At 37.6% G+C, this 27,178-nt stretch overlaps 9 protein-coding genes and 1 long non-coding RNA gene across 21 annotated transcripts; 4 read left to right on the top strand and 6 right to left on the bottom strand.

Annotated features, from left to right (window-relative positions):
* Positions 1-211: 211 nt before the first annotated feature.
* On the top strand, positions 212-2,426 carry LOC104731537 (protein OSB2, chloroplastic). 2 transcript variants are annotated; one of them, XM_010450958.3, is made up of 7 exons: positions 212-753; positions 856-994; positions 1,147-1,243; positions 1,483-1,592; positions 1,708-1,855; positions 1,975-2,039; positions 2,122-2,426. In XM_010450958.3, exons 1-7 carry the CDS (start codon positions 371-373, stop codon positions 2,251-2,253), a joined length of 1,074 nt encoding a protein of 357 aa, XP_010449260.1. In that variant the 5' UTR covers positions 212-370; the 3' UTR covers positions 2,254-2,426. The 2 variants fall into 2 exon arrangements, 1 of the variants encoding a protein (XP_010449260.1); XR_015574007.1 differs by having other exon boundaries at positions 219-753; positions 1,487-1,592.
* Positions 2,395-4,599, bottom strand: LOC104731528 (multiple organellar RNA editing factor 1, mitochondrial). The gene is made up of 5 exons (XM_010450936.3): positions 3,949-4,599; positions 3,617-3,714; positions 3,457-3,522; positions 2,735-3,366; positions 2,395-2,648 (listed from the first exon to the last, which is right to left on the bottom strand). The coding sequence occupies exons 1-5, from the start codon at positions 4,320-4,322 to the stop codon at positions 2,625-2,627; spliced, it is 1,194 nt and encodes a 397-aa protein (XP_010449238.2). The 5' UTR covers positions 4,323-4,599; the 3' UTR covers positions 2,395-2,624.
* Positions 4,600-4,644: 45 nt separating this feature from the next.
* LOC104731529 (small RNA-binding protein 11, chloroplastic) lies at positions 4,645-5,631 on the top strand. The gene is made up of 4 exons (XM_010450938.3): positions 4,645-4,780; positions 5,015-5,083; positions 5,180-5,286; positions 5,363-5,631. Exons 1-4 carry the CDS (start codon positions 4,645-4,647, stop codon positions 5,507-5,509), a joined length of 459 nt encoding a protein of 152 aa, XP_010449240.1. The 3' UTR covers positions 5,510-5,631.
* Positions 5,632-6,489: 858 nt separating this feature from the next.
* Positions 6,490-9,401, bottom strand: LOC104731530 (uncharacterized). Of its 8 annotated transcripts, none has more exons than XR_015574005.1 (7): positions 9,006-9,401; positions 8,747-8,839; positions 8,586-8,651; positions 7,795-8,494; positions 7,578-7,646; positions 7,081-7,270; positions 6,490-6,940 (listed from the first exon to the last, which is right to left on the bottom strand). XR_015574005.1 is itself a non-coding variant. In XM_010450949.3 (6 exons), the coding sequence occupies exons 4-6, from the start codon at positions 8,433-8,435 to the stop codon at positions 6,749-6,751; spliced, it is 1,023 nt and encodes a 340-aa protein (XP_010449251.1). In that variant the 5' UTR covers positions 8,436-8,494; positions 8,586-8,651; positions 8,758-8,818; positions 9,006-9,145; the 3' UTR covers positions 6,490-6,748. The 8 variants fall into 8 exon arrangements, 6 of the variants coding, with proteins under 6 accessions (XP_010449251.1, XP_010449244.3, XP_087333917.1 ...); XR_015574006.1 differs by having other exon boundaries at positions 8,747-8,818; positions 9,006-9,075; XM_010450949.3 differs by lacking the exon at positions 7,578-7,646 and having other exon boundaries at positions 8,758-8,818; positions 9,006-9,145.
* Positions 9,402-9,441: 40 nt separating this feature from the next.
* Positions 9,442-10,669, top strand: LOC104731533 (small RNA-binding protein 11, chloroplastic-like). Its single transcript, XM_010450953.3, has 4 exons — positions 9,442-9,771; positions 10,000-10,068; positions 10,176-10,282; positions 10,371-10,669. Exons 1-4 carry the CDS (start codon positions 9,636-9,638, stop codon positions 10,515-10,517), a joined length of 459 nt encoding a protein of 152 aa, XP_010449255.1. The 5' UTR covers positions 9,442-9,635; the 3' UTR covers positions 10,518-10,669.
* Positions 10,574-12,284, bottom strand: LOC104731534 (polygalacturonase QRT3-like). The gene is made up of 3 exons (XM_087477790.1): positions 12,034-12,284; positions 11,728-11,955; positions 10,574-11,633 (listed from the first exon to the last, which is right to left on the bottom strand). The coding sequence occupies exons 1-3, from the start codon at positions 12,223-12,225 to the stop codon at positions 10,659-10,661; spliced, it is 1,395 nt and encodes a 464-aa protein (XP_087333916.1). The 5' UTR covers positions 12,226-12,284; the 3' UTR covers positions 10,574-10,658.
* Positions 10,697-14,497, top strand: LOC147930435 (uncharacterized). The gene is made up of 6 exons (XR_015574008.1): positions 10,697-10,787; positions 10,959-11,132; positions 11,209-11,654; positions 11,754-11,937; positions 12,023-12,383; positions 12,729-14,497. It is a non-coding gene; the product is annotated as an uncharacterized LOC147930435 (long non-coding RNA).
* Positions 12,627-14,486, bottom strand: LOC104731535 (polygalacturonase QRT3). Its single transcript, XM_010450955.3, has 3 exons — positions 14,107-14,486; positions 13,799-14,026; positions 12,627-13,722 (listed from the first exon to the last, which is right to left on the bottom strand). Exons 1-3 carry the CDS (start codon positions 14,296-14,298, stop codon positions 12,691-12,693), a joined length of 1,452 nt encoding a protein of 483 aa, XP_010449257.1. The 5' UTR covers positions 14,299-14,486; the 3' UTR covers positions 12,627-12,690.
* A 1,574-nt stretch (positions 14,498-16,071) lies between the features above and the next one.
* LOC104731527 (polygalacturonase QRT3) lies at positions 16,072-20,577 on the bottom strand. Of its 3 annotated transcripts, XM_087477789.1 has the most exons (5): positions 20,439-20,577; positions 19,488-19,569; positions 18,399-18,614; positions 18,036-18,272; positions 16,072-17,214 (listed from the first exon to the last, which is right to left on the bottom strand). In XM_087477789.1, the coding sequence occupies exons 3-5, from the start codon at positions 18,603-18,605 to the stop codon at positions 16,216-16,218; spliced, it is 1,443 nt and encodes a 480-aa protein (XP_087333915.1). In that variant the 5' UTR covers positions 18,606-18,614; positions 19,488-19,569; positions 20,439-20,577; the 3' UTR covers positions 16,072-16,215. The 3 variants fall into 3 exon arrangements, with proteins under 3 accessions (XP_087333915.1, XP_010449235.2, XP_010449236.2); XM_010450933.2 differs by lacking the exons at positions 19,488-19,569; positions 20,439-20,577 and adding an exon at positions 18,926-19,218; XM_010450934.3 differs by lacking the exons at positions 19,488-19,569; positions 20,439-20,577 and adding an exon at positions 18,734-18,861.
* A 399-nt stretch (positions 20,578-20,976) lies between these two features.
* LOC104731526 (uncharacterized) lies at positions 20,977-26,393 on the bottom strand. 2 transcript variants are annotated; one of them, XR_015575506.1, is made up of 8 exons: positions 26,138-26,388; positions 25,512-25,960; positions 24,944-25,129; positions 24,575-24,682; positions 24,092-24,295; positions 23,407-23,979; positions 22,142-23,285; positions 20,977-21,918 (listed from the first exon to the last, which is right to left on the bottom strand). XR_015575506.1 is itself a non-coding variant. In XM_010450932.3 (7 exons), the coding sequence occupies exons 1-7, from the start codon at positions 26,211-26,213 to the stop codon at positions 21,372-21,374; spliced, it is 3,408 nt and encodes a 1,135-aa protein (XP_010449234.2). In that variant the 5' UTR covers positions 26,214-26,393; the 3' UTR covers positions 20,977-21,371. The 2 variants fall into 2 exon arrangements, 1 of the variants encoding a protein (XP_010449234.2); XM_010450932.3 differs by having other exon boundaries at positions 22,142-23,979; positions 26,138-26,393.
* Positions 26,394-27,178: the final 785 nt, after the last annotated feature.

Genomic DNA, 27,178 nt, shown 5'->3' with positions numbered 1-27,178 from the left:
TGAGTTGATTTAGCCAAAATCCTTAAATATATGACTCTATCAATTGGGCAACATGCTTTGACTCTCCCACAGATGCAAGAATGATCCCGTAGCAGATATATATATATATATGTAAAGAAAACAAAGAATATTAAAAAAAAGTCCTATTATCGAGGCCCATATAAGGCCCAATTGAATCCGTGAATTAAACTGAATAATTAAGATATCAGTTACCTTCCGCGCCAACTAAAACGACAGTAATCATCAAATCACTGTCTGAAATCTTTTTCCCCCTTTTGTTTCCTTAAACCCTTTGAAGAAACAAAATTAGGGTTTCTCTTGTTCGTCGCAAATTAGGGATTTTTATTTTTGTCATCGTTCTCATGAAAAGATGAATTCGATTTACAAATCTTTGACGAGAATCGAATGTTCGCCATTTTTTCATCCCAGACCTTCGGAAACCCTTACCGGCAAACGGATAACCTCTCCGCCGCAAATCCGTTTCTACACTGCAGCGGCCGTCGGCGGGAATAACGGAAGCGGCGGGAAGAGACAAAGAGCGAAAGCACCGGAGATTGTTGCGCCAGTTACGGCGACGACGGAGAATGGATTGGGTCGGCCAAATGAGATAGCTTACGAGACTGAAGTGGCGAATTGGGTTAATCTGGTTGGGTTTGTTGATCAACCTGTTCAGTTCGAAGCTTCTTCTGATGGTAAATTCTGGGCTGGTACTGTTATTTCCCAGAGGTCTGCTTCAGACTCATCTGCTTTCTGGTACTTTCTCCACTCTATTATTATACTCAAAGATGAGTTTTATTATTGTTTTATAACTTTGTTTGTTTGTGATTTAAAAAAGGGTTTTGATTTGTTTGTCAGGATTCCGATTATATTTGAAGGTGATTTAGCGAAAACCGCAGCTCAGTTTATTAAAAAAGACGATCAGATTCATGTTTCTGGGAAGCTGTTTATAGATACTCCTCCTCCAAATATGACTTATGCGCAAGCCAATGTTCAGGTGAGGCTTAACTGAGAAGCTTTATAACTTGTGGGAAAAGAGTTCTATGTTGATTTGATTATCTTTTTGATGATATGGTTTTGTTTCCTCATTGAGTCTGTGTGAAGAGTTTTCATAGTATCGTTGTAACTTTAAGGTGGTTGCTTACACAGGTGTTGGTCCAGAATCTTAACTTTTTACAGCCTACTTCTCCGTCTATGGTTATTTCATCATCTGAGAAGGTTGAAACTGGCATCAAGAAGCAGCCTGGTATGTCTCATGTAACGTTTCCAATTGACTGTTTTTCAATGTTGTGGGACAGAACTCTGTTTTCTGAACCTGTGATATGTGGCTATGTTAGATCTAAGCAAATCTCTTAGGCAGCAGCTAGTAAAATTTCCTTTTCTAATGGGTTTTGTCGAAAAAAGCATTTTCTTGTGAACTCTCTCTTGGCATACAATTGCTCTTACCTCTCAGTGCTAATGGTTTGGTAAATTTTGACTTTCTAGCTAGAGCTAAGAAGGATGTAGTCATGGATGAAGCTTTAGATTCTTGGAATCATCTCATTGAAAATCCTAAAGAATGGTGGGATCACCGGGAAAATAAAGTCAATGGATTGGTAAATGCCCAATGTGCTTAACTATTCATCATTATCTCACTCACATTCTTTTGATATGGTGTCTGCTAAATCTCTCTACTCGTTCTGACTTCTCGGTTGTTGTTTTTGCATATAGGTAAAACCAAGGCATCCTGATTTCAAGAGCAAGGACAGTAGTCTCTCACTGTGGCTCAACAAGGCTCCTAACTGGGTTTTGCCGAAACTTGAAGGACTTGATTTTGATGTTCTTGTCCCCAAAGCCAGAGTAGTGAAACAACTTAAAGGTAAAGTTTCCAATCTTTTCCATGTTTGGATGAAACTACAGAAAGAATGTTGTGTACATTTATGTGGCATCTGTTCATGTTTATTTCAATTAACCGAAATCTGGTCTGAGATGGTGTAGGAGAAGAATCATGGAAGGACTTAGTTCAAAACCCGGATAAATGGTGGGACAATAGAATTGACAAGGTAAGTATATCGATGTCAGTTTCTCGTTTTTTAAATCAACCTTTTGAAGAAACTGACGATATATGTTTTCGTTTGGCTGTAGAGAAATGCAAAAGCCCCTGATTTCAAGCACAAGGAGACAGGTGAAGCACTGTGGCTAAACGAGTCCCCTACTTGGGTACTACCAAAACTACCACCACCGGTCAAGAAGAAACAAGAAAGTATTGTCTCGTAGCCTTAGAAACATTAATCTCCTTGTAAAGAGTTACAAAGTGTTTTTGTTTACAATATTCGTCTTTTCTCTATTCAATTTGCTGATTAGAGTTTGCGTTTGATCTTTAGTCAAAGCTTCTAGTGTATATGATAGCTAAAAAACTCTTATAAAATCAAGCAGATTAGATTCAGAAAGAACGTTTTGCAAGAGTGTTTCTAAATGACAGATGCAACCAACAACGTTCATCAAGCTCAACTTTGGAGAAAAGGGGCACACTAGTGTCTTACAAAGAAGAAGATGACTAAAAAATATTTACTATAAAGCTTAAATAAAAGGCCTTGGACACTCCTCTCCTTATTTCAGCTCAATTCACATGCATCATAACTCTCTGTCTAGTATCTTCTTCCCTGTGGAAACTGAAACACAGGACCATCTCAGAAACAATTATGTGGAAAAAGGAGTTCTTGAAAAATGCAAGATTCATTTGTGGTCAAGCACTTACTTGATCAGGGCCGGGCTGGCCTGCTGGATTATTGTTGTTCCAGTCTGGATTCCTCTGATTCTGCTCTTGTCCAGGTCCAGAATATCCCTGACCAGGCTGACCATAACTGGTATTTCCAGCTCCAGAATATCCCTGACCATGACCAGGCTGACCATAACTGGTATTTCCAGCCCCCGGTGCAGGACCATAGTTTCCAGCTCCCGGTGGACTGTAATTCCTAGGTCCTCCTTGGTTGTAACCTCCTTGTGGCCCTTGGTTATAGTTCCCAGATCCGCCTTGACCATAACTGCCTTGTGGCCCTTGGTATGGAGGCACTGGAGATCCCTGGCTTTGATTATAACCTGCCTGATATGGAGGTGGTGGAGATCTCGGGCCTTGGTTGTAACCTGCCTGATATGGAGGTGGAGGCGCTTGAGTTCCCTGACCTTGTCCTGGAGGGCCATAGCTCTGTTGAGAACCATAGCTCCCTCCACCACCTTGCATTGGTGGTTGCTGACCATACTGTGGGTTTCTTTGGTAGTTTTGAGGACCTCCTCCTCCTGTTGAACGGTCAAACCTAGGACGGGGTCTCATTCTGGTATTCTGAACTGGTGGTGGCCTGTGTGTGATCACTCCATTCTCGTATTTGTCTCCTGAAAACATGAAACAGAAACATTACTTGTCTAAAGTTCCAGGAGTGTATAATAAAAAATGAGGGGAGTTTCAAAAACCCAAAAGCTCACCTCCATACTCTTTGTTCACGGGATCAATGTAGGAATCTGGCAATATGAAAACCACTCCGGGTAGATCTGTTTACATACCGTATAATATAGGACTAGTCAATCTCTGGTGAAAAAGATTACTTCAAAGGATCAGAACATATATTGTTAGAAAATTACATACCCTTGAACTTTTCTGATTCTTGTTCAGTCATGATTGCCTGAAAACCTTGGTAAGTTGTTGTGCTACAAGCATACATCCTCTGCTTGGCCTCTTCCACACTGACTCAACCACACCAAACAAAAAGAATCAATAAAATCGCCTAAACCAATACAAACAAAATTTGAAGCAAAGCTACATAACAGTGAATCTCCCCTGTTCACCCCTTAAAGAAACCACATTTAAGACGAAACAAGCAACAACTCACTGAAATTAAAAAACTTGATCTTTAGACAAATTAACCCAAAGCAACCAATCTAAGTAAGAAGCTTCACTTAATCTATACATATACTGACCTGATACCAAGTCCTTGAGCGCAAGTTTGTTCATAAGTAGAGACCATTTCCTCAGGAGACTTAGGATCATCCTTGGGGAAATCCATAGTGATAAGCCAGTGATTATAATCACAACCTTCGAACAACACAGTGTCTTCCGTTATCTCATCGCCTTCTTTGTAAAGCTTCAGCTGCCTCGTCGAATACAGTCTCGCCGGAGCTAGAGTGGCTACTTCAGTCGATCTCCCTAAAACAGATCTCTGTAACACAGAAGAAGACACAGAATGGAACTCGGACGATGGTGCAATGGATGCTGGGGAGAGAGAAACTGATCGGTTAACATAGGAAGTCGCCGTGAGTAAAGCTCGTCGGAGACGGTGAGATAACATAGCCATCGATGCCGGAGAGAGAGAAATGATGAAGAGTCTCAAAGTTTCTGGAAGCTTTAGCGAAAAATGAAATTAGGGTTTTTGTGTGAGGTTTTACAAATAGGTTAATAAATAGTAAATTATCTTTAAGGTCTTTATTTTTAAAATCTTTCCAATCGTTGCGTAGAGTTTCATATTTTATCAGATACACCCATGTGTGGGCCAAAAACAACTTAGGCCTTAGCTTTCTCGAAAACGCTGCCGTTTTGGGATGTGTAACAACGGTTTTAAATAATCTTCTTCTTCTTTCTCTCTCTCTCTCTCTTTATTTCTCCGGCGACTGAGAATAATGTGGTCGGCGACGTTATCTTTCCCTTCATTTGTGGCTTCTTCATCTTCTCTACCAAATTACAAGAACCGTAGGTTTCCGAGGATTAAAGCTTCGCTTTTTAATTACCCTCTCGCGAGCAAAATCATGGTCAGAAGTAAGTTGTGGACTTTTCTTTGTTTTTAGATTCGAATTCTTCTAGCTGAGATTACGATATGGTTTATATTATTGGTCCAGGAGAAAGTTTTTATTCTGGTTTTATTTGTGGAGGATTTAAGTTAGGATTGTGACTGTTACATTTGATAGCTCTTGTGCCGAAACTTAGCAATCATTAGTGAAATTGAAGTTGCTTAGGTGATTTCTCTATGTTTCTTCGCTTTGGAATTTTCAGATTTACCGTTTTCCACAAGTGAAGATTTTCTACAAAGGGAGTTTTCGGCTTTTGGAGAGATAGCTGAAGGTGTGTTTGCATTTGACTCTGTTTTTGTTGCTTCAAAAGGTTCAGGTTTATATGGCAATTGATATAGTTCACTCTTTTTTTATCTTTCAAAAACAGTTAAGCTTGTTAAAGATGAGTCAATGAAGAGATCAAAAGGTTATGCTTTTATTCAATTCAAGTCTCAGGATGATGCTTTTCTAGCCATTGAGACCATGGACCGTCGGGTAACTAAAAGCTTCTTTTCAACAAAAGCTTAAATGGATCACACGAGTTTAGAATGATCCTATTTTTTTGTTGCAGATGTACAATGGCAGGATGATTTATATAGACATTGCGAAACCAGGGAAACGTGATTTCCAAGGGTTGCCAAGGACTTCTGGTCCCCCTGAGAAGACTCAAGAACTAGAAGAAGCCACTAATGATGAGGTCGCTGATTGTTGGTATTAGTTGTTAGCATCTAGTTCACCAAACTGTAACTGAACTTGCATAAACCACTTTATATTATAGATATATATGATTGTTGAAAGAATTATAAGTTGAATCAAGCTCCCTCATTTACAACGAGAAAATGATCAATATGAAGAATGTAGTTTATTTTACTGGTATACAATAACTGACACAGTTCCAGTTACAGCTCTGTCGGTTTCTACAACTACCACATTGTTGGAAACATTGGTCACTGCATTTGCAGGAATCTGCCCGGACTGAGAGAAAAACGAATGCTGGTAGTGGTTTATTCGGTTTGGGAATACCAAAACAGGGGAAAATTCAGCAACCCATCTTGTCCCATTTGCAGAAACCGTGGCCTTTCCGGTTGTTGATTTCAGTGTCATCCCTTCAGCATTGTTTTGATCAATCACAACTTGATCAATATCATGAAACTCCCCTTCCAGCTTAACAATAGGGAAGTTGTTTTTCGCAGTACCGCTAAACATGTTGTTGACAATGTTTACCCCGGAGATCCTCTCGTGTACTGATCTCAAGACGATGTTTGCATCTCCTAAGAACAAAGCGTTTGTGACATGAACGTGAACAGGATCTTCAATGACTATACCTGTGTAATCGCATAAAGTACAGATTCGCAGTAAGATATTTAGAGCCTGAAGCAATTTTTGTTATTTCATCAAATGGCCTCAATAACTCTCATATAAGCTCTGCACTAGACCACTCCAATTCAGACGGAAACCACTTATAACTCGGCTCCACTTCAGCAAGATTACGCAGCACGTGTTTAAATTATTGACACCAAAGCCCAAAACATCAGAATCGAGAGCAATGATTTAGCAACAATAATCACCACTTTATCGCTTGGATGCCATAACAACACTCAAAACCGAGTAAGTAACCATAGTTTTCTTCAAAAGACCAACCGGGAAGAAGATCATCTACAAACTTCTTTATTTTCGGTTGTTTGACATGCGTCTTGATAATACCTTCAAAAATAGGTTTATACCATTTCTGTACCATTTTCTAAATCCATTTCGGTGACTGAAAAAATATTGAACCCGTGAAACCTTATGCTGCCTCTTTGACAACACTTCCAAAAAAAGCATTCTCTTCCTAGTTGCTAGACAAACTTTCAGACGAGTCTCCCTAAACAAGGCCTAGACTCAAGCACATTTCTGCACAGTGTATTAATACCATAACAAAGCTAACGAGATATTCATGAACTCCTCTAATAGTCTTCTACCGCTTCAAAGTAGTGAGGCTGCCCGTTTCTTCTTTGAAAGGCTGAGTTGACACATCCGATAAAGCTGGGAGCCGAGAAACACTACCTTTCCCTTTTCTCGCATTTGAACCGATCACTTCAATCATGTACCTCCACCCATCAATCGGTCTTCTTCTACTGAATATGTGTTGCTTTATAAAACTCGCTATCTGCATGCAAATCAATCAGAAATTTCAAGAACATGATGAAGAAATCTAGAAGAAAGTCACAACAAGATTTTGAATCGTTTCTCTTGGAAGTGATCAGACCAATTGGATATCATTTGTATGAAGAATTGGGGTGGTTGTACCTGAAATTTGCAAAAGGCAGTCCGACGATCAAATTCTTGGAGAAGTATGTCTTCTTCTCTTTGTGACATTTCCCAGAGATTTCCATCTTGTTCCTTTGCTGTTGATTCCCAACCATCAGGCTTGTTCTTCATTTCAGATCCACTCGAAACCTCCAATTTGTCAAAATCATGGTCTACCGAGTCGAAAATCCTGAGTGTTTTTTAACCATCAAAACGATCAAACTCACCAACAAGAAGTCAACCGATCGTCCAAACACCATCTAATATTATTAAACATAACAAAGCATCCCAAGATAATTGAAACACCCAGATTTATCCCTATACCAAAACCTCTCTAACGTTTCATATGAAACTCAAATGCACTAAATAAACATACTTGAGAGATTACAAATCTTATTCAGGTCTTAGCTAAAACATGAATCACAGATCTTCAAAACATAAGAATGCAAGTGTGAAAACATATCAATCAAAATCACAAAACCTGTTCAGGGATTCACCTAAAACGTCAAATCACAGAGCTAGCATGTACTTCACTTAAGTCATCCTCCGAGCAAACTCTCTATATGCTGAAATGATCTCAAACAAAAATCATAGAACCATTTCAAGGAAACGCTAAACCACAGCCCTAGCGAAGTGAAATTAACACAAGACTGATCAAACAAAACCCTAAATCGAAACTGAAATTGAAATTAGGGGAAAAAGCAGAATCATTACTCAGAGCAACTATCAAGAAGCCTATCAATATCATCAGCTCCACCACCAGATCCAGAATCACCCAATTTAGCTTCTTCCAATTTCTCAATCTCCTTAACCCACAAAGACGCATGAACTCGTTGCTTCTTCAACCTATAATCCTTCTTCATAGTCTCCAAACTGTAAAGCGATGATGACGATGATTCTCCTCCATCATCAATCTTCACTTCTCTCTTGTCCACTTTACCACTCTTCTTCCCTCTCCTCTCGTTCCAATGCTCATTCATATCCTCCACGAAGGCGTTCGCTTCCACATCGGTTTCTTCGATCTTCGCCGTCGAATCGAAGTTCACGTCTTTCTCCCATGGAGCTCGGCTCTTATCCGTGAGATCATCTGGTAACCAAGCTGATTCCCATGCGTCGTTCCATTTGTCTTCATCGATTCGAGGTTTCGTTGACATCAGATTGACGAGAATCGACGGGAGATTCGAACTTGAATGTGAAGAAATCAGATTTTTTGTTGTACTTCTTGCGATCTGTTGAGAACCATAGCTCCCTCCACCACCTTGCATTGGCGGTTGCTGACCATACTGTGGGTTTCTTTGGTAGTTTTGAGGACCTCCTCCTCCTGTTGAACGGTCAAACCTAGGACGGGGTCTCATTCTGGTATTCTGAACTGGTGGTGGCCTGTGTGTGATGACTCCATTCTCGTATTTGTCTCCTGAAAACATGAAACAGAAACATTATTTGTGTAAAGTTCCAGAAGTTAATAATCAAAAAAAAAAGAGACGAGTTTAATCCCAAGCGCTCACCTCCATACTCTTTGTTCACGGGATCAATGTAGGAATCTGGCAATATGAAGACCACTCCAGGTAGATCTGTTCACATACCGTATAACAAAGTAGGAGTAGTCAATATCTGGTGAAAAAAAAGTTACTTCAAAGGATCAGAACATATATTATTAGAAAACTACATAATAGTTGCCTGAAACCCGTGGTAAGTAGTTGTGCTACAAGCATACATCCTCTGCTTGGCCTCTTCCACACTGACTCAACCATAAACACCACTAAAATTCAATAAAAAAACGAATATAAAAAGATACACAAGTAAATCTACACAACAGTGAATCTCCCCTGTGACTCAATGAAATTAAAAACTTGATCTTTGGATAAATTAACCCTAAAGCAACCAATCTATCTAAGAAGCTTCACTTAATCTACGCATATACTGACCTGATACCAAGTCCTTGAGCGCAAGTTTGTTCATAGGTAGAGACCATTTCCTCAGGAGACTTAGGATCATCCTTGGGAAAGTCCATAGTGATAAGCCAGAGATTATAATCACACCCTTCGAACAACACGGTGTCTTCCGTTATCTCATCACCTTCTTTGTAAATCTTCAGCTGCCTCGTCGAATACAGTCTCGCCGGAGCTTGAGTAGCTACTTCAGTCGATCTCCCTAAAACAGATCTCTGTAGCACCGACGAAGACACAGAATGGAAATCGGACGCTGGTGCAATGGAAGCTGGGGAGAGAGAAATTGATTGGTTAACATAGGAAGTCGCCGTGAGTAAAGCTCGTCGGAGACGGTGAGATAACATAGCCATCGATGTCGGAGTGAGAAATGATGAAGCGTCTCAAAGTTTCTGGAAGCTTTTGAGAAAAAATAAATTACCTTTTAAGTCCTTTCTTTCTAAAAATATTTTCAAATCGTTGAACAGAGTTTCAGATTTGATCAAATACACCCATGTGTATTCATTGGGGCTTTTACTAAAACGCTGTCGGTTTTTGAAGTCTTTAACGACGGTTTTAAAATATCATCTTCTTCTTTCTCTCTCTCTCTTTCTCCGGCGACTGTGAATAATGTGGTCGGCGACGTTATCATTCCCTTCCTTTGTGGCTTCTTCATCTGCTCTACCAAATTACAAGAACCGTAGGTTTCCGAAGATTAAAGCTTCGCTTTTTAATTACCCTCTCGCGAGCAAAATCATGGTCAGAAGTAAGTTTTGGACTTCTCTTTGTTTTTTAGATTCGAATTCTTCTAGTTGAGATTATGGTTTATGCTATTGTTCCAGGATAAAGTTTCGACTCTGGTTTTTATTGAGAATGAAGGATTTAAGTTAGGATTGTGATGGAACTTAGCAATCATTAGTGAAATTGAAGTTGCTTGTAACTTCAATTCGGTGATTTCTCTATGTTTCTGATGTTTCTGAGCATTGAACTGCAGATTTACCGTTTTCTACAAGTGAAGATTTTCTACAAAGGGAGTTTTCGGCTTTTGGAGAGATAGCTGAAGGTGTGTTTATACTTGATGTGTTTGCATTTGACTCTGTTTTCGTCGCTTCAAAAGGCTCAGGTTTATGGCAATTGATATAGTTCACTTTTTTTATCTTTCAAAAACAGTTAAGCTTGTCAAAGATGAGTCAATGAAGAGATCAAAAGGTTATGCTTTTATTCAATTCAAGTCTCAGGATGATGCTTTTCTAGCCATTGAGACCATGGACCGTCGGGTAACAAAAAGCTTTTTTTCAACACAAGCTTAACTGGATTAGCCTAGTTTTCTTGTAATCTAACAGAATGTTCCCATTTTTGTTGTAGATGTACAATGGCAGGATGATTTATATAGACATTGCGAAACCAGGGAAACGTGATTTCCAAGGATTGCCGAGGACTTCTGGTCCCCCTGAGAAGACTCAAGTACCAGAAGGAGCCGCTAATGATGAAGTCGCTGATTGCTGGTATTAGTTGTTTAGCTTTTACTTTACCAAACTGTAACTTAAACTGCATAAAACCAGATCATATTATAAACTTATGATTATTGAAAGAAGAATGTGTCAAATCAAGCTTTCTCATTTTACTACAATGGTCATTATAAAGAATGTTCTTTTACTGGTAAACAATAACTGACACTGTTCCAGTTACAGCTCTATCAGTTTTCACCACTACTATATTGTTGGAAACACTGGTCACTGCATTTGCAGGAATCTTCCCAGATTGAGCGAAAAATGAATGCTGGTAATGGTTTATACGGTTTGGGAATACCAAGACCTTAGAAAAATCAGCGGCCCATCTTGTCCCGTTTTTTGTAGAAACCTTTAGCTTTCCGGTTGTTGATTTTAACTTCATCCCTGATGCATTGTTCTGATCAATCACAACTTGATCGATCTCATGAAACTTTCCTTTTAGCTTTACGATTGGAGTATTTTTGCTCGTGGTACTCGTAAACATGTTGTTGACGATGTTTAGCCCGGAGATCTTCCCGTGTACAGATTTCAAGACGATGTTAGCATCTCCTATGAACAGACCGTTTGTGACATGAACGTGAACAGGATCTTCAATGACTATACCTGTGTAATCAAGGTAACAGTTGTCTATCCTCGTTAAATGTGATTTCACTAGAATGCCTATTCCACCAAACCATGTTGCTTTATTGTAGCAATGCACGCCCGTGACTATATTCGCCTCGCCACTCAAAGAGATACCTATCCCAGCTGAGAAAATCACTACATCAGTAATGGCGTTATCTGTACTCGAGATATCGATTCCTGTCCCTGAAAAGTCTTTTTCGTGTCGGTCTCCACCTACAGTTGAATGCTGCCCCAAAAAGGAATTTGAAATGTATGTCTCGTGACCTCCCTTGACTTTGATCCCCTGTGTTGTGAAATGGAGGAAGTAGCAATCGGTTATGCGGATACGAGCTGAGTTGGTTACGAATATACCCCCACCTCGGAAGCTTGAGTCGAAGAGAACATCTTGGAAGGTCACATCATCATAGAAGATCTTGGAGTTTGGTGGTACGAGTTCGACCAAATGTCTGTTACCTGGAAACACTTTTGATACCCGGAGAGTCCCGCCTTTTACCTGAAATACATCAAAAACTAGGTACTGGTTCAAACTTTTGTGCAACTTTCATAAGCAACAGCTCCAAGATATGAGTGAAGCTTAAGGGACTAACCACTAGATTTCCACCCCCGGATGAAGGGAAAGTGAGAGGTTTTCCAATCTTGTAGCTGCCACCCTGGAGATCAATAACAAGACCTCCTAGATCAGAGACATGTGGAAGCATCTCAAGCCCAGTTTGTAACTGAAAAGCATCAGTTAAAGCTTCAAGTATTGCGTCACTACTGTCTTGTCTACCTGTTGGGTCAGCTCCGTAACCAATCGGGTATATCACTCTCCCCACCTGAACAAACCAAACTCACACGCTCACATATCGCTATATATGTGAATGTGATCAAACTGAAATGTAGGAGAGGCTTACCATTTTGGGAAGTGAAGAGGAAGGACAAGACAATGGTGGGAGAGTGGGAGTGACTGCGAGTCTTCCTTGGATCTTGTCTTGGAACTCAGAAACCTTTGTCATGTCTCTTCTTCTGAAGGATATTGTTTCTTCGAATTCAGTTGAAAACGTGAGAAGAAACAGTAACATGCAAACAACGCAATAGAGCCTCATTTAGTTTTGTTTGTCCTCTTCTTGAGAGAGAGACGACTGAATATAAAGAAGATGTAGGCAGAGACAATGGTCTCTGTTACTTGAGATTTTCTTATTCGAGAGAGAATGATTGGCGCCAAGTGCTTCTCCACCTCTCCTGTGCTTCTCTGGCGTAAGAGGTTTGACCCATCCTTTTCACTATGAGATTAAGGTTTATCATATGTCATAAAGTCTATTTTTGCCAAAATAATGCATCATATAAGAATACATTAATACTTTTATATCCACCCACGTTTTTCGCTTATAGTAAAGCATCTTAACTAGTATTTTTTATGACAAGAAGAACATATTAAATTATTAGTACATACTATGTTCAGAAACTAGCATAGACCAGCGCACGTCTATTAGTATATATTTGAATATTGAGTCAAATCAATCAAGCTTTCTCATTAGAGACAATATTCAATATGAAGAATGTTGTTTGTTTTACTGGTATACAATAACTGACACAGTTCCAGTTACAGCTCTATCGGTTTCTACAACTACCACATTGTTGGAAACATTGGTCACTGCATTTGCAGGAATCTGCCCGGATTGGGATAAAAACGAATGCTGGTAGTGATTTATTCGGTTTGGGAATACCAAAACAGGGGAAAAATCAGCAACCCATCTTGTCCCATTCGCGGAAACTGTGGCCCTTCCCGTTGTTGATTTCAGTGTCATCCCTTCAGCATTGTTTTGATCAATTACAACTTGATCAATATCATGAAACTCCCCTTCCAGCTTGACAATAGGGAAGTTGTTTTTCGCAGTACCGCTAAACATGTTATTTACAATGTTTACACCGGAGATCCTCCCGTGTATCGATCTCAAGACGATGTTTGCATCTCCTAAGAACAAAGCATTAGTGACATGAACGTGAACAGGATCTTCAATGACTATACCTGTGTAATCAAGGTAACAGTTGTCTATCCTCGTTAAATGAGATTTCACTAGAATGCCAATTCCACCAAACCATGTAGCCTTGTTGTAGCAATGCACACCCGTAACCATATTCGCCCCACCATTCAAAGAGATACCTATCCCAGCCGAGAAGATCACTACATCCGTAATGGCATTATCGTTACTCGAGATGTCGATTCCTGTTCCGGTGAATCCTCTTTCTCCTCTGTCTCCTCCTACCGTTGAATGTTGCCCCAAGAAAGAGTTTGAAATGTATGTCTCGTGACCTCCTTGGACTTTAATCCCCTGTGTTGTGAAATGGAGGAAGTAGCAATTGGTTATACGAATACGAGCTGAGTCGATTACCAAAATGCCACCTCCCCTGAAGCTTGAGTCGAAGAGAACATCTTGAAAAGTCACATCCTCATAGGAGATTCCAGAGTTCTGGTCTTTCCGGTCGGAGAAAGAATCCTCCGGCGAGACTTTCATTGGTTTCCCGGAGTTTGATGCAACGAGTTCAACCAAATGCCTATCACCGGGAAACACTTCCGATGCTCGGAAAGTCCCACCTTTTACCTGAATTACACCCAAAAAATGTCTAAAGATTCAAACCTTTACACCAAAATATTTCAAGATTTGTCTAAGGACTGACCACGAGATTTCCACCGCCGGAGGAAGGGAACCTGAGAGGTTTTCCGATCATGTAGCTGCCACCTTGAAGATCAATAACTAAACCACCTAAATCAGCAACACGTGGAAGCATCTCAAGTCCAGTTTGTAACTGAAAAGCATCGGTTAAAGCTTCAAGCATTGCGTCACTACTATCTCGTCCACCTGTCGGGTCAGCTCCGTAACCAATCGGATAGATCACCTTCCCCACCTGCACAAACCAAACTCACACGCTCACAAATTACATACACACATGCGACAGAATAGTATAAACTGAATAGTACGAGTTACCATTTTGGGAGAGTGAGAAGGAGGAGAAGAAACTGGTGAGAGAGTGGGAGCGACTGCGAGCCGTTCTTGGATCTTCTCTTGGAACTTTAAAAGCTTGGTCATGTCTCTTCTCAAGGATAATGTCTCTTCAAACACCATTGAAATTGTGACGAGAAACAGTAGCAACGAGCTAACGAAGCTATGGAATCTCATCTTGTGTATTCTGCTTGAGAGAGAAAGAGAGAGAGAAGATTTGTGAGGAATGATTATGACGAAGATGCAGGGTAGATATAAGCGTGTGTATGTGTCCTATTAAAAGGCATAATAATAGTCTCTGTTATAAATTTTTGATTTATTTGTTCTATGTACCGACTCGAGTTCCAATTTTATTAAACGGAAACACTTTAGATGATTTTTGCTTTATTCATAAGAAAACGCGAAAAGGCATGAAAAAGAATATAAAGATTGTAGATACCTGGATTTTTCACAATAAATTTGTTTAAAGGGAGAAACCCAATAAATTTGATTAAAGGGGAAAACAAATTCACCTTAAGATCTCTTTCAAACAACTGAATCAAAGTTAGGAAATAAGAGAGAATTAAAATCTTTTGAAGAACAAACTAAATTTCAAAAAAAAAAAAAAAACAAGTTAGGGTTTCTCTCAAGAACAAAAAAGAAATAGAGTTATTGTATTAATTGTTGGATAATATTACAAAGAGGGGATATCCCTCTATTTATATGAATTTCTTATGTTACAAGATAAGTTTATTTTCCTTAAATATCAAATTGAATATTGCGAAAGTTTCCTCTTCTGATAATCAGGTCGGAATCTAGGGGCGATTTCAGATTGAATATTGAAAAAATTTCTTCTTCTAATGATTAGGTCGGAATCTAGAGGCAACCTGGAAGATCAGTTAGCTGGTTTTGTTGTGCTTTTGATTGTAGGCCTGTTTAGCTGTCCTAAAATGGTCTTACCAGTATAGTTGATCTTTAGAATTAATTAATTTGCCTTCGGTTTAAGTTGGTATATTGTGGGTGCTAAATCTCGCACCAATAGAATTAATTAGTTTGCCTTCGGTTTAAGTTGGTATATTGTGGGTGCTAAATCTCGCACCAACAAAGATCAATGCATATTCGTAGACAGCTGGTTGAAAGTTCAAAAAAAAAAAAAAAAATCAAATTATTTGGAATGTCAAAAGTAATTAATGTGATTTTTCAGCTGTAATTGATGTTTAGTTCCATCGTTTCAGTAGAAAATTATATTATTAGACAGTTTTAAAATGAGTTTTAACATTTTCCTAACCAACAAAATGAGTAAACTTCAAAAAAGAAAAAAATTCATGTTCCGAAATTTCCTGCTAAATTATCAATATATAAAGAATTTTTATTTTTTTCTGCTAAATTATAAATAAATATAAAATGAGAATTCTAGGAGAGAATAAAAATAATTCGTTCTAGTCTTTAGACTTTGTTAACAACCCCATCTCACTATCTCAAGACTTTATTCGTCATAAAGCTTGCTTTTTTACATAATTATTCATCATTAAATAAGAAAATGATACTCACACACTTTTTTCCTTTGCGAATAAAGTACTGGATTTAAACTTTTCTTGTGCCAAACAAAACTTACAGAATTATAAATCGAAGACGTACAAGTAAATTAATAACTTAAAATGGTGATTGAGTGTAGAAACATAAATAAATTTTACTTTTTTACATTTAAAAATACAGAGCATCAAAACCTTCTTCTGATATGTTCTTTCATAACCACCAACTTTTGTAGAAAATTTCAATTACATTAGGTGACTTAATTTGATTCTAGTGTATAGAAAAAACAGAGCATAGAGTTATTTGGTCAAAAACATACTCCATTCAGAAGTATAAGTTTATAGTATTAGTCATTGCATTCAATTTCTTTTCAGACAACACAAGTAAATGTCTGCCAACAACTCTTCCACTGTATTCACAATTTTCGAGTTTTTATCATTTATTATTAGTACTTCAAAAAAATTAAAATTTTCCTCCTTGTAGAAAAAAATTACAATTAAAAAACCACAATCATAAATATTTTTGTTTGTTTAAATTACCAATTATTAAAACCATTATTACGGCAAAAACACGACATTAAACTCATTGAGTCACTGTTACATAAACTGTCGCAGCAACAGGAGCGTTTGTCTCAACGACAACTTGGTTACCAGATACGATCCTTACCGCGTGTAGAGGAAACGCGCCAGCTTCACTCGCCACCAGTGTGTACTGCACGTGGTTGATCAAGTCCGGGAACAACAAAACCGGGTTAAAATCAACGGCCCAAGACGTACCGTTTCCGTCGACCGATCCTTTAGCCACCGTCGATTTAGCTCCCATACCGTTCACACTGTTTCGATCAACGACCACCTGATCAATGTCTTCAAACGCCGTCTTCGTTTGATCCAATTGCACAATCGGGACCCCATTACCCGAACCGGAAAACATATTGTCGACAATGTTAACCCCTCGAACCAATCCGGTTATCGATTTCAACACAATAAACGCGTCTCCCAGAAAAAACGTCCCTGAAATCTGTAGCTGAACCGGGTCTTCCGCGACGATACCGGTATAATCCATATACGAATTCACAATCCGGTTTTGAGTTAAACCGGGTAATTTCAAATAAATCCCGGTTCCTCCGAACCCGGTTGCTTTGTTATAACAGTGCACTCCTGATAATAAGTTAGCTTGTCCCGATATCATTACCCCTATCCTGGCGGAAAATATAACGGTGTCAGTAACGGCGTTATCGTTACCCATCAGGTTTACGGCGGTGCCGGAAAAGTTTCTCTCTCCTCTGTCTCCACCGGCGGTTATGTGTTGACCGAGGAACGAGTTTCGGATGTAAGTCTCGTGTCCTCTTTTGACTAGAATACCGTTAGTGTCGCCGAACCTAGTGATGTAACAGTTGTCTATGCTTGTTCGGAGAGAGTTGATGACGGCGATTGCTCCGCCGCGGTAGTTGCAGTCGAAGAGAAGATCTCTGAGAGTAATGTATTCGAAGATGTATTGTTGTTTTGATTTCTCGTCGTTGAGTTCGATTAAGTACCTATCCACCGGGAAATCATTTGATGCTCTTAGTGTGCCTCCGCTGATCTGACGTGTCACACAAGTCAAGAAACAAAACAAACCATCAATATTAATTTAGAAAATGTAATAACGGAATAAACAAATTATCAAACTTGAAAACATGAAGAAAAATGTGGAATGAGAGGATTTTTCAAATTTTGACAAAATTTTGTGATTGTAAAAGTAAGAACAAATTATTTCTAACGTTAATTATTAACAAGACTTATATTTGGAATTTTCTAGCATATTTTAATAAAAAGTCTGAGTTTTGCTTTTCTCCAACAACTTTTAATAATTTAGAAATGCATGGAAGTGTCTATAAAGTATAGAAAGTTGTAGCTTTGATGGAAACTTTAAATATTTTTTTAAGTACTATATACTAAATGCAAAGGAAATAAAAACGAAAGCAAATCTCATTAATAAATAATTGTAAACCGAAAGAAACTTCTTTTGTTGGAGAGTTATAAAAAAGGTCATAATGTTTGAAATTAAGATAGAAACACATGCATAGAAAGAAAGGAATCATTCTATTCTCGTGAAAGAAAAAAGAAGCTTATAAATTGATTTACCTTTGGTGCACCAAACCTAATAAGAGCATCTTTAATCAAGTTTACGTTTAAACTAAGGTTCGACTAAAAATTCATGTTTTAATTATTTATAATAACATAGTATGAATGAAATGTCAATATCACGTCACATAGACGGCCCTTGAAGACATATTATTATAGGAACACGACTTTTGTCTTGTCGGTATATTAAATCACACGTACGGAGAAATCTAACTCTATTTGTAAAATATAGTTTTGATAAATAAATAAAAATGATATAAGAAAATAAGAGACACTCACGAGGAGATTCCCGGCGCCGGCTGAGGGAAAGCGGAGAGGACGGCTGATTAAGTAGCTACCACCTTGAAGATCGATTCTTGCTCCTCCGAGATCATTTACACCTGCAATCAACACTCCATGACTTGGACCATCAAATGCTTCTTCCATTGCTTTTAATATCGCATCCGTGCTATCCAATTTCCCTGTGGGATCGGCACCATATGATATCACTTGATACACGCGTGGACCAGGTACTGCCTACATCATTTTCATCTTATAAATTAAACCAAAAAAGTACATATAAAAGTTTAAAATCTTTTGAACAAACACAATCTGTACATAGACTCTGTGATCATTATGATTAGAGAAGGTTATATTATATACCTGAGGAGGGGTAGGAGGAGGAGATACTAAAGCCGGTAGGTTTCGACGAACCAATGAAGCTTTAAGGGCTTGCATTTCTGCTAGTTTCCGGTCATGAGGGGACATTGAACCTGAATATTTCTCGGCGAAGACCACTTGACTCACCATTAGACTCATTATCATCGCCAAGCAAACCGGCATGGCCATTTGAGTTTTCCTTAGCTCCATTGTTTATTCCTGTTATAATTTATCCAATGAGCCAAGTAAGAGAATGGCTGAAGGTAATGCTTGTGAGACATTTATATATATACGTATGTTGTTAGCACATGGAAAGAGAAAGGCCTAACTAAGGTTACCAATGAAACATTATACAAACTTTTGTCTTTTCTATTGGGAGTCACACATTTTGCACTCTTATACATCTTTGATCCCCTTATATATATTTTCTACCGGTTTACGCAATAACGTATTAATATTTATTCATAACGATCGAAACTCTAGATAACGAATACTTTTTAATGAATACTAAATTTAATCATATGAGTTACCTTGAAAAAAATCTCTTCAAAATATCACTATATTGTTGGCGTTGTATACGTGATTTATTTTTTATATAGAGAGGACTAATAAAGAGATAGATATGGTAGTTAGTTTGCGGAAGATTGAAAAAGATCAACAAAAGTGCATAAAGGTATAGATTCATGCATTGTGTGATTAGATATTGTATGTAAAAGGGTATAAACCAAGTCATGGGGTTTTGGTTGGGGAGGTTTGAGTGGTGGATAGGTTTTTGGTAGAGTTTACTTTCATCTTTATTTGGATATTTCTTCCAACTAAAGATATGAATTCACTCTTCCTAAAGCTCAAATATATTTATTTGCTTAAGAATGGTATAAAATCGAAAGAATATTTTTGCGTTAAGTATTCTAAAGCGTATAAAGTAAATCATATACAGATGAATTGTGTGTTTTTAACTTATTATGTTAACCACTAGTATTAATGATTTTAAGAACGATGTAGGATGAATGAAACAAGAATTTGTGTGTGTGTTTGGTTATCTACATTTACACCTTCTTCATGACAAAAAGAATAAAGTCGGTAAAACGTTACCTCTAATTAATCTTGATTGCGAGCTTCTCTATTGTTCAAATCCCAAATACTGTTTAAGGACCGATGGGGTTGTATTTGAGGCCTGTGACAGAGCCGAAAGAAAAGTTAATAATGTGTTTACTGTTATTACATAAGCAAATAATCTCTATATTAGGATGTATATTGCAAATGAAATAAATCGGGTGTAAAAAACACTTTTGATTTGGGAAAAACTTAATATAAAGGAAGACAACATGCATTTATATCATATCTATATTTACACAAAACAAAAAAAAAAAAAAAGATTTCTCTGTTCAAAGATGAAAAAGGCTTCATCTTAAAAGAATTAAAAACAGAGAAAAATTAATCAGAGAATTATATATAATGAAATGCTTGGGGTTAGAGATTACTCACGAGAAATATGAAATTGGCCTTTTATTCTCATAGCAAAATTGTAAAAGTTAGTCTAGAGTCATGTTAGGTGGTAAAACAATTAGGTCCCCGAATCCACCCTATTTATAAATATCTATAGCTTGATTAAAAACAGTTAATTTGCTACCAATTGCAAAAGAAAAACATATGAAACTGGATGCAAAGTAAGTAGGTTACACGAAGTTAATTAAATGCAAACCAAAACTCAACGGTAATGACATACGGTAACGTTTTTCCCCATATTAGCTTGTTACAACTTCAAATTATGTTAATTAGTAGTAATAATGAATATAAAAATATATATATATATATATATATATGTACAACTTATAATTTAATGTGCGTTGATGATAGTTTCCCAACTAATAACTTTCACCTCATTAGAAAGAACAGAGCCACATAGCGATACAAGTGGGCAGTGGCAAACCATTTCAGCTATGATCAATTCATCAGATCTATTTTCACGAAATTAGTCTTTCTGATCTCAAATCCAAATTCTAAAAATATGAAACAAAACAATGCTAAATGAAAAATACTTACACGAGAGTTAATATTGGTTTCTTCTTCTTCTTCTTCTTCTTCTTCTTCTTCTTCTTCTTCTTCTTCTTCTTCCTTCATTCACATTTCACACATTTGCTTTCATTTCAAAGAATTTTTTTTTGTTGTTGTTGTTGTTGTCAACAAGTTGATTGCTTTTTAACCTGATTTTTTTGTTTTTTCCCCCTTGGTTTTGGAAGTCCTGTAAATAAGTTTTCTCTGATTTGTTTCCCATTCAATGATATTCAATTAAATGCATATTCATTTAGTTCATTTTGACTAACTCAATTTCATTCCTCTAAACTAATTTTCATTGACCGAAAACAATTTTCAGATGGTTGAATAAATCATTTGATTCATTTTATAATACAAGAATTTAGCTTTAACAGATTTAGGAAATAAAATTCATTGTAATACCATTTTGTATCTTTTGTAGTCTTGTAATTTGTATGGTCCACAACTACACTTTGCAACAATGGTATTATAATAATCTGAACACTAGTATACAGAGATTTGAGTAATACTTGGTCACCAACAAAAGTTTTGCTTTCAATAAAAGCTTTCATTATTAGCTAATCATAAGTGTTAGGTTGGTTATTATTGAATTTAGTTTTTTCCTGGACCCATATATATATTAATTAAACAAAAATTTATAGTTATTTACATTTCAAGGATCATCCTAGTCTACAGTACATAACATAATCAACAACAGAAATAGTTCAACTAAAATAGCGTTGAAGCAAACATCTCTCTTATGTGTGAGTATTCTCCGAACCAAAACCCTTAACTATGTGGTCCATGTGTATTCTCCGAACTAAAATAGCTTCTAAAATCAATCCAATCACTCTCTCTTTTCTTGCTTGCTCCCAAACAAGATCTTTAATCTTCCACCATATCAAAACTAAGTTCTGTGGCACACTTAGTTTTATATTCTAGTCATGAAGCTTTCTTAACTGTAAACACAGGTTTGCCATTGAGAGGTAGGAGATTCCAGTAAGAACCATGCTGATCCATGCAACAGCTTAGCCATTTTATTTGATATGAGCCAACTGGGAAACGGGAAACATCTAGCAAGCAGCTCGAGAACCCTTGTCCTCTCTCATTTGGTTCGAATTCGACAACCGTAGAAACACCATTCTTCGTCCAATCAAATCGACCTGAAACTTCCAGCTTCTTACTAGACTTTATAGCATGATGAAATAGCTTGCTACTCAATTCTACCAGATCTTCATCTCTCCAAGGGGAATAAGACTTTTGGTTTCTGCTCGTTTCTTCGTGTTGAGTTGGAGTGTGATAAGCTAGTTTAGAATAGAGAAGGCAATAAAGTTTTTTTAGTCGAACAGGGACTTGCTGTTGTTGTACGTTTTTCAACTGAAGACAAAGATCTAGTGACAGTTGAAACCCTTGTTCCACTGAAAGTATATCAGGAGTACGCTTGCCAACGCCTGAACTAAGAACAAATAGCTCGGCACCAACACAAGGCCTGAAATTTAATCCAAAGAAAAACATATTAGCCAAGAAAATACAGTAGAGATTTAGATATGGTTAAACATATATCATAATCCTTAATTCACTAAGCACCACAAAGACAATTTAAAATCAATAGTGATCTGGTGATAAAGAAAACATAGAATATATATTTCCAATAGAACCGTACTCACTATGAGTTTGTTTGATTAGAGCTTAAGTCAGCACGATGAGAATACCTTATGTTGAAGAAATGTTTTGGAATGCCAAAAGGAATCTGCATCCATTTCATAATTGCTTGTGAAAGTAGAGTCCTGCAACTTTGAGTAATCTCAGACATAATCTCCTCTTTTTGCATTGATATTGACTGATTCTGAAATCCATGAATGCATGCAAGAGCATCTCTGCAAATAGAGATCAGCATCTTCACCTTGCCACAGACTCTCAATACCTGATTCCTGGGTTGCAGGTGTAAACAGTTTAATGATTTGTTTTCCCTAATGAGTAAGTTGAGCTTTTCGCAGATATCAGGATCCACTTTCCCTAGCCGTTGAACTAAATCTTGTACAAGCCTCGAGCACAGATCACTTTGTGAAGTGAAAGGAACCATTGCTTCATGGAAAGAAAAATCTGGAATGAAAAGAACTATTCCAGCAGCAAAAGCCAGAACAGAACAGCTCAGTGAAAATGTTGTGATTATGCTAAAACTGCTGTCGTCTATGTCTATAAAACACTTTGCCAACATATCAAATTCTTTTGCCAACTTTTGTAGCTGAAGAGAAATTCGAGGAAGCTGCTGCAGAGAATTGCAACCAATCAAGATCGTTTCCTCCACTTGCTTCTTGTTGCGGCTATCTTGGTTAAGCAGCCCGAGGGTTTCGACGAGATCAATCACAGTCTCCAGTCCCCGAGTCTTTAGAACCAAGAACCACGTTTGGAAACAGAACAGTTCCCCTGATGCTATAATATTTCCCAACGTTCCCAAAGACGATTGTAAATTCATATAAGCATCATGAAGAGCTACACTGTGGGCAAACTCTCCAGATGCCTCTTTGGAGAGTTCTGGTAAATAACCGCTACTTCTCAACCAATTGACTAACTTGAAACTATCACCTGGTGTGAGAAGCAGTTGGAATTTCCCCTCAGCATGAGATAAATAAGTTAAGGACTTTAACCAAAAACAGTTAATATCAGACTGGACGTTAGTTTTCAGCTTGTCAAAAATCAAAGCAGAGATGACCCAAGCACCCAAACGTGCTGCGTATACCCCAGCTCTGTATGCAGGCCAGTAGTCTCTCTCCATCAAAATCTGATTCGAACAGTCAAGAGAAACGATTCCATAATTAACTATATCAGCAACAAGTGAGACGCCTGAATTTCCATCTGCATCATCATTCACAAGGAATCCCCAAAGAATTGGAGAATGTAATAGCAGAGTATATACCATTTGTGTGTGGAAATCAAAGAAGCTACATGAACGTACACACTCAGTAATATGCTTCACCTTTTCATAAACTTGAGACAAAAGACAATCATCGCCCTCGAGATTCTCCAAGAACACTATCAGGAACTTGTGTGTAGATGCTAGAAACTCTGACCTCATGACCGACCCTCTTTTGCCTTTATAATTGATAACACTAAGCAGCAGTTCATGATCTCCATCTGTTTTTCTTAAGCCATCATTTAGGTTCACAATATACTCTAGGAATAACATGACTTCGCCAAGAACTTGCAGCCTCAGTTCAGAATGTTTTCCTAGTACTAGGTGGAGAACATTGAAGAGGTCTTGAACCTCACCAACTAGTGCATAGTCAACTTGAAAAGGATCCGAACATAAGCGTCCTAGCAAGGTGACCCTGTCCATGATTAATACAACGAGCTGCAGCGGAAGAGATATTGAAGAAACCTCAACTGATCTTATTTCTGCTGTCCGGACTATTTCTTTCCATATACCCACCAAAATACTGATAGCTAGACAACTGCTTGAGAAGATCTTAAAATGAGATGCCTCCTCAACAATAGCTACGAGTTGATGTAATTCAGATGCATCAGCAACGCAAATTTTGTAGACAAGTATCTGCATTCACATCAAAGATAAGGAAGCATGTTCAATTTGAGACAAGTATCTGTCAATTTAAGCTTCAGTAAGCATTCCAAAATAATAATAATACATATGGCTTATGACTCACCTTCTGAAAAATCTGAAGAGCTTTAAGTTGCATATCTAGTGAGAGGTCTTCTTGCTTTAGCAAGCTTGAAACACTTGCAATTTCTCTTTCATTGACAAGAGAGAAGCACATCCCTCTTTCTACGAGAAAGTGGAGACACCTCAATACCGCAGCTCGAACATGAGAAGTCTTATCTTCACCCAGAAAGGGCATGATAACCTCAGCCTGCACCCACATTGAATAATATTGGACTTTTCTCTATTAGTTTGTGTTTCAATAAATGGAGGAATAGTTCCCTTTTCTACAGAACCAAACAAAACTGATGCCTTATTTGCATTTTATATCAACCAACTAGTAAAGACTCAAACTCAGCAGAACCGTGGCTTTCTATTGCTACAAAATTTATTTTCACAAGGGCCACTATATTGACTGTAAAACATTCAATTCATCAAGATCTGTGTAAAAAAGGAATTAGAAAAAGGTATAAAGAGAAAAAGAACGTACCAGTTCAGAAGTAAGATAAGTAGATCTTGAAGCAAGCTTAGTCAGGGAAACCAGGAATGGAACCAAATTGTCGTCTTTTGGGGATTCCAGCATTAGCTTCATACAAATCTGCAGCAAAACAAAGGTGACTGAATGTCAATACAGATTTAATGCATGCTATAATGTTTCTAACATTGACAGAGTTTCATCATACAAATTGGTACTCTAGTCTAGTAGTCTACTACTTTTTGAAATCTCAAGATGGTAACAACAGCAACATTAAATTCCAGTTTCAGCAAATCTTTCTTTACCCAAAAATTCTTGACGGAATACTATACATGAAAATCCTTGAGCACTAGAAGCAGATAGAGTAAGAATTAGACAAAGAACCTTGAATGTTCTATTAGAAATTGCATGCGAGCATCCCATTTTTGCAAAAACTCGCACAGCAGCTAACCTGGTCTTTGGCATTATATCTGGGAACTTCACCATGTCATCTAACATCCCCAAAACAACCAAAGCAAAGTCATCTGCTACTTCACAAAAGCAAGCTGCAGCAAACAGAGCTGATCTTACCTGCAAGCATAAAATGGACTAGAACAGTTAAATTTCTCCAACAAAGAATATTCCAACTACCAAGTCCAAATTGCATTATGGTTGGTAAGCCAGTTGAGATTTTTCTTTAAACTTAGACTAAACAGAGCCACTCAATCTTCGAAACTAACTTAAAAGAAACCCACTGACATACAAAAGATCTGGCAGTGAAGCTTAAGATTTCCAAATGTGAACTGTTTGTTAAAAATTGCACAACTATACAATTGAATGAGTCTTCATGCCAGGTAAACTACACTAGCCGAAGAACACAATGCCACATGCGTGAGTAATTATAACTCTATTTTGATGTATCATCTAAACCAAAAACAGAAAAGAAAATAACTAAAATGAGATATGCTTTTACCTCCAGCTCATGTGAAGAAACCATACTGGTGAAAATCAAGTACCGAACCGGAGCAAATTCGCTAGCGAAATCTCTCCAACAACCAAACAGAATCAAAGCCAAAGCTTTTACCTCAGTATCGCCCTTTTCATAAACATACTTCACTCGTTTAAGAAGTTCCAAGTGGTTATACACCCTAGCCTTTGACAAAAACCATGTTGCAGATTCACTAACGTTCTTCCTTCGATATAGCTTGAACACAGACATAAAAACCCGGACAACAGCAACCTTCATAATCTTATCCCCAACACAAAACGCATCAACTAGCCTCAACAAGATAGTATTGGAAAAGAGCTTATCTTCTTCAGGAACCAAACCAAATAAATTGTAAACAGAAACTGCAGGTTCAGGTTCTTTGCTCCATTGTTCAAGCCTCTCACCAGTCTCTATGATAGCTTCCACAGCTCTAACTGAAATAAACATCCCCCAAAAAATCAAAACTTTAACTTTTCCATAGTTCACAGAGTAGACAACAAGAACTTATTACATTCACTAAATAAAGCAAAGCAAGCTCCTTAATCCTAAAGAATATATTTTTCTCAATTAAAGGATTAATCATAATTGAAAAGTGTAAGGGATTAAGGTACCTGGGTTTTTAGAACGAAGAGATTTCTCGAGCTTGATGCTCCATTCCATGGCGCAAGCTCCTGAAACCTTCTCCATGGTTTATACAAACCTTCTTCAGTTCTAGGAGTTCCGAAGAAGAAACCGGAGAAGAGAAGGAGGTTGACAAATTAAAATCTTTCAAACCGAAAGGTTACGAATATTTCACGCCACTCTGATGAAGCGGAGCCTCCTTCTCTTCTCAGTTCTCACGAATACAGAACATAAAAAGTACGGTTCGCTTCAGCTAAGAGATCCGGTTAAACAAAATTCCGATAATTCGAGGCAGATCTTCATTATTGGGCTTACTTCTATTGGGCTCAGCACCTACTTTAGATCTCGTTTAATTTATTCACATTTCAATTGTTTCCGCGCTAAGTGATGGAGTAAGCTAACACTCAACCTAGGTATGCAAAATTTTGAGATATTTTTATATGTTGTAACCTAAATTAATACATTTCTTGGTTTGTAAATAAATATATGGATGATACCTTGAAAATAGATTTGTGGTATCAACAACAAACATGTTCATGTACCAATTATATGACCTCTTAGTTTATTATTTAACGATTGTTAATGTGCATGACTAGGTAATGCAATAATTAAAGTCGGGCAATTTATATATGTTTTCTTCTAAAAAGTTGGACAATTTACAAACATATCGACTCGGATTAATCAAATTAACAAAAATGGTTTACGTGTACAACCACAACAACCAAACCAAGTGACTTGTTAACAATAGTTTTTGTCACCTGAAATGTATCCGAGAGTCATGGATTTTGAACTAATTTTGGTATTAATATATACCCCATACGGAGAGTATAGATTAAATTATGTCGGTAATCACTACTAGGTACAAGCCTACAACTACAAAGTACAAGTTTGTGTAAGTAAATTACTAAACTTTAAAGAAGCTGTCACAGCATGTAACCGAGGGAGTCACGTGCGGTGATCACGTGGTATACTGGTCGGATGCTAGAAACTTCGTTATATGGTTTGGTGGGTGTGGGTCACAATACTCACAT

Source organism: Camelina sativa, chromosome 12 (assembly GCF_030686135.1).
Source record: "Camelina sativa cultivar CO46 ecotype springtype chromosome 12, ASM3068613v1".
Lineage (NCBI taxonomy): Eukaryota > Viridiplantae > Streptophyta > Magnoliopsida > Brassicales > Brassicaceae > Camelina > Camelina sativa.
The sequence above is the reverse complement of the archived record's forward strand: the minus strand, read 5'-3'. Positions and strand labels throughout refer to the sequence as shown.

Coding starts and splice junctions, on each gene's coding strand:
- LOC104731527 (XM_087477789.1), bottom strand. CDS start 18,605: ATGGAGCTAAGGAAAACTCAAATGGCCATGCCGGTTTGCTTGGCGATG. Junction 18,273..18,398: donor CTCCTCCTACCCCTCCTCAG/GTATATAATATA, acceptor AAAATGATGTAG/GCAGTACCTGGTCCACGCGT. Junction 17,215..18,035: donor CCGGCGCCGGGAATCTCCTC/GTGAGTGTCTCT, acceptor GTGACACGTCAG/ATCAGCGGAGGCACACTAAG.
- LOC104731537 (XM_010450958.3), top strand. CDS start 371: ATGAATTCGATTTACAAATCTTTGACGAGAATCGAATGTTCGCCATTT. Junction 754..855: donor TCAGACTCATCTGCTTTCTG/GTACTTTCTCCA, acceptor TTTGTTTGTCAG/GATTCCGATTATATTTGAAG. Junction 1,593..1,707: donor AAAATAAAGTCAATGGATTG/GTAAATGCCCAA, acceptor TTTTGCATATAG/GTAAAACCAAGGCATCCTGA.
- LOC104731535 (XM_010450955.3), bottom strand. CDS start 14,298: ATGAGATTCCATAGCTTCGTTAGCTCGTTGCTACTGTTTCTCGTCACA. Junction 14,027..14,106: donor CTTCTCACTCTCCCAAAATG/GTAACTCGTACT, acceptor TGGTTTGTGCAG/GTGGGGAAGGTGATCTATCC. Junction 13,723..13,798: donor CCGGCGGTGGAAATCTCGTG/GTCAGTCCTTAG, acceptor GGTGTAATTCAG/GTAAAAGGTGGGACTTTCCG.
- LOC104731530 (XM_010450939.3), bottom strand. CDS start 9,075: ATGATCCTAAGTCTCCTGAGGAAATGGTCTCTACCTATGAACAAACTT. Junction 8,840..9,005: donor GCTCAAGGACTTGGTATCAG/GTCAGTATATGC, acceptor ATTGAATTTTAG/TGGTGTTTATGGTTGAGTCA. Junction 6,941..7,080: donor CTGCCTTTTGCAAATTTCAG/GTACAACCACCC, acceptor ATTTGCATGCAG/ATAGCGAGTTTTATAAAGCA.
- LOC104731533 (XM_010450953.3), top strand. CDS start 9,636: ATGTGGTCGGCGACGTTATCATTCCCTTCCTTTGTGGCTTCTTCATCT. Junction 10,069..10,175: donor TTTTGGAGAGATAGCTGAAG/GTGTGTTTATAC, acceptor TTTCAAAAACAG/TTAAGCTTGTCAAAGATGAG. Junction 10,283..10,370: donor TTGAGACCATGGACCGTCGG/GTAACAAAAAGC, acceptor TTTTTGTTGTAG/ATGTACAATGGCAGGATGAT.
- LOC104731534 (XM_087477790.1), bottom strand. CDS start 12,225: ATGAGGCTCTATTGCGTTGTTTGCATGTTACTGTTTCTTCTCACGTTT. Junction 11,956..12,033: donor CCTCTTCACTTCCCAAAATG/GTAAGCCTCTCC, acceptor TGGTTTGTTCAG/GTGGGGAGAGTGATATACCC. Junction 11,634..11,727: donor CCGGGGGTGGAAATCTAGTG/GTTAGTCCCTTA, acceptor GATGTATTTCAG/GTAAAAGGCGGGACTCTCCG.
- LOC104731529 (XM_010450938.3), top strand. CDS start 4,645: ATGTGGTCGGCGACGTTATCTTTCCCTTCATTTGTGGCTTCTTCATCT. Junction 5,084..5,179: donor TTTTGGAGAGATAGCTGAAG/GTGTGTTTGCAT, acceptor TTTCAAAAACAG/TTAAGCTTGTTAAAGATGAG. Junction 5,287..5,362: donor TTGAGACCATGGACCGTCGG/GTAACTAAAAGC, acceptor TTTTTGTTGCAG/ATGTACAATGGCAGGATGAT.
- LOC104731528 (XM_010450936.3), bottom strand. CDS start 4,322: ATGGCTATGTTATCTCACCGTCTCCGACGAGCTTTACTCACGGCGACT. Junction 3,523..3,616: donor AGAATCAGAAAAGTTCAAGG/GTATGTAATTTT, acceptor GTATGTAAACAG/ATCTACCCGGAGTGGTTTTC. Junction 2,649..2,734: donor GCCAGCCCGGCCCTGATCAA/GTAAGTGCTTGA, acceptor CCTGTGTTTCAG/TTTCCACAGGGAAGAAGATA.
- LOC104731526 (XM_010450932.3), bottom strand. CDS start 26,213: ATGGAGAAGGTTTCAGGAGCTTGCGCCATGGAATGGAGCATCAAGCTC. Junction 25,130..25,511: donor TTTCTTCACATGAGCTGGAG/GTAAAAGCATAT, acceptor TTATGCTTGCAG/GTAAGATCAGCTCTGTTTGC. Junction 21,919..22,141: donor AAACATTTCTTCAACATAAG/GTATTCTCATCG, acceptor ATTAAATTTCAG/GCCTTGTGTTGGTGCCGAGC.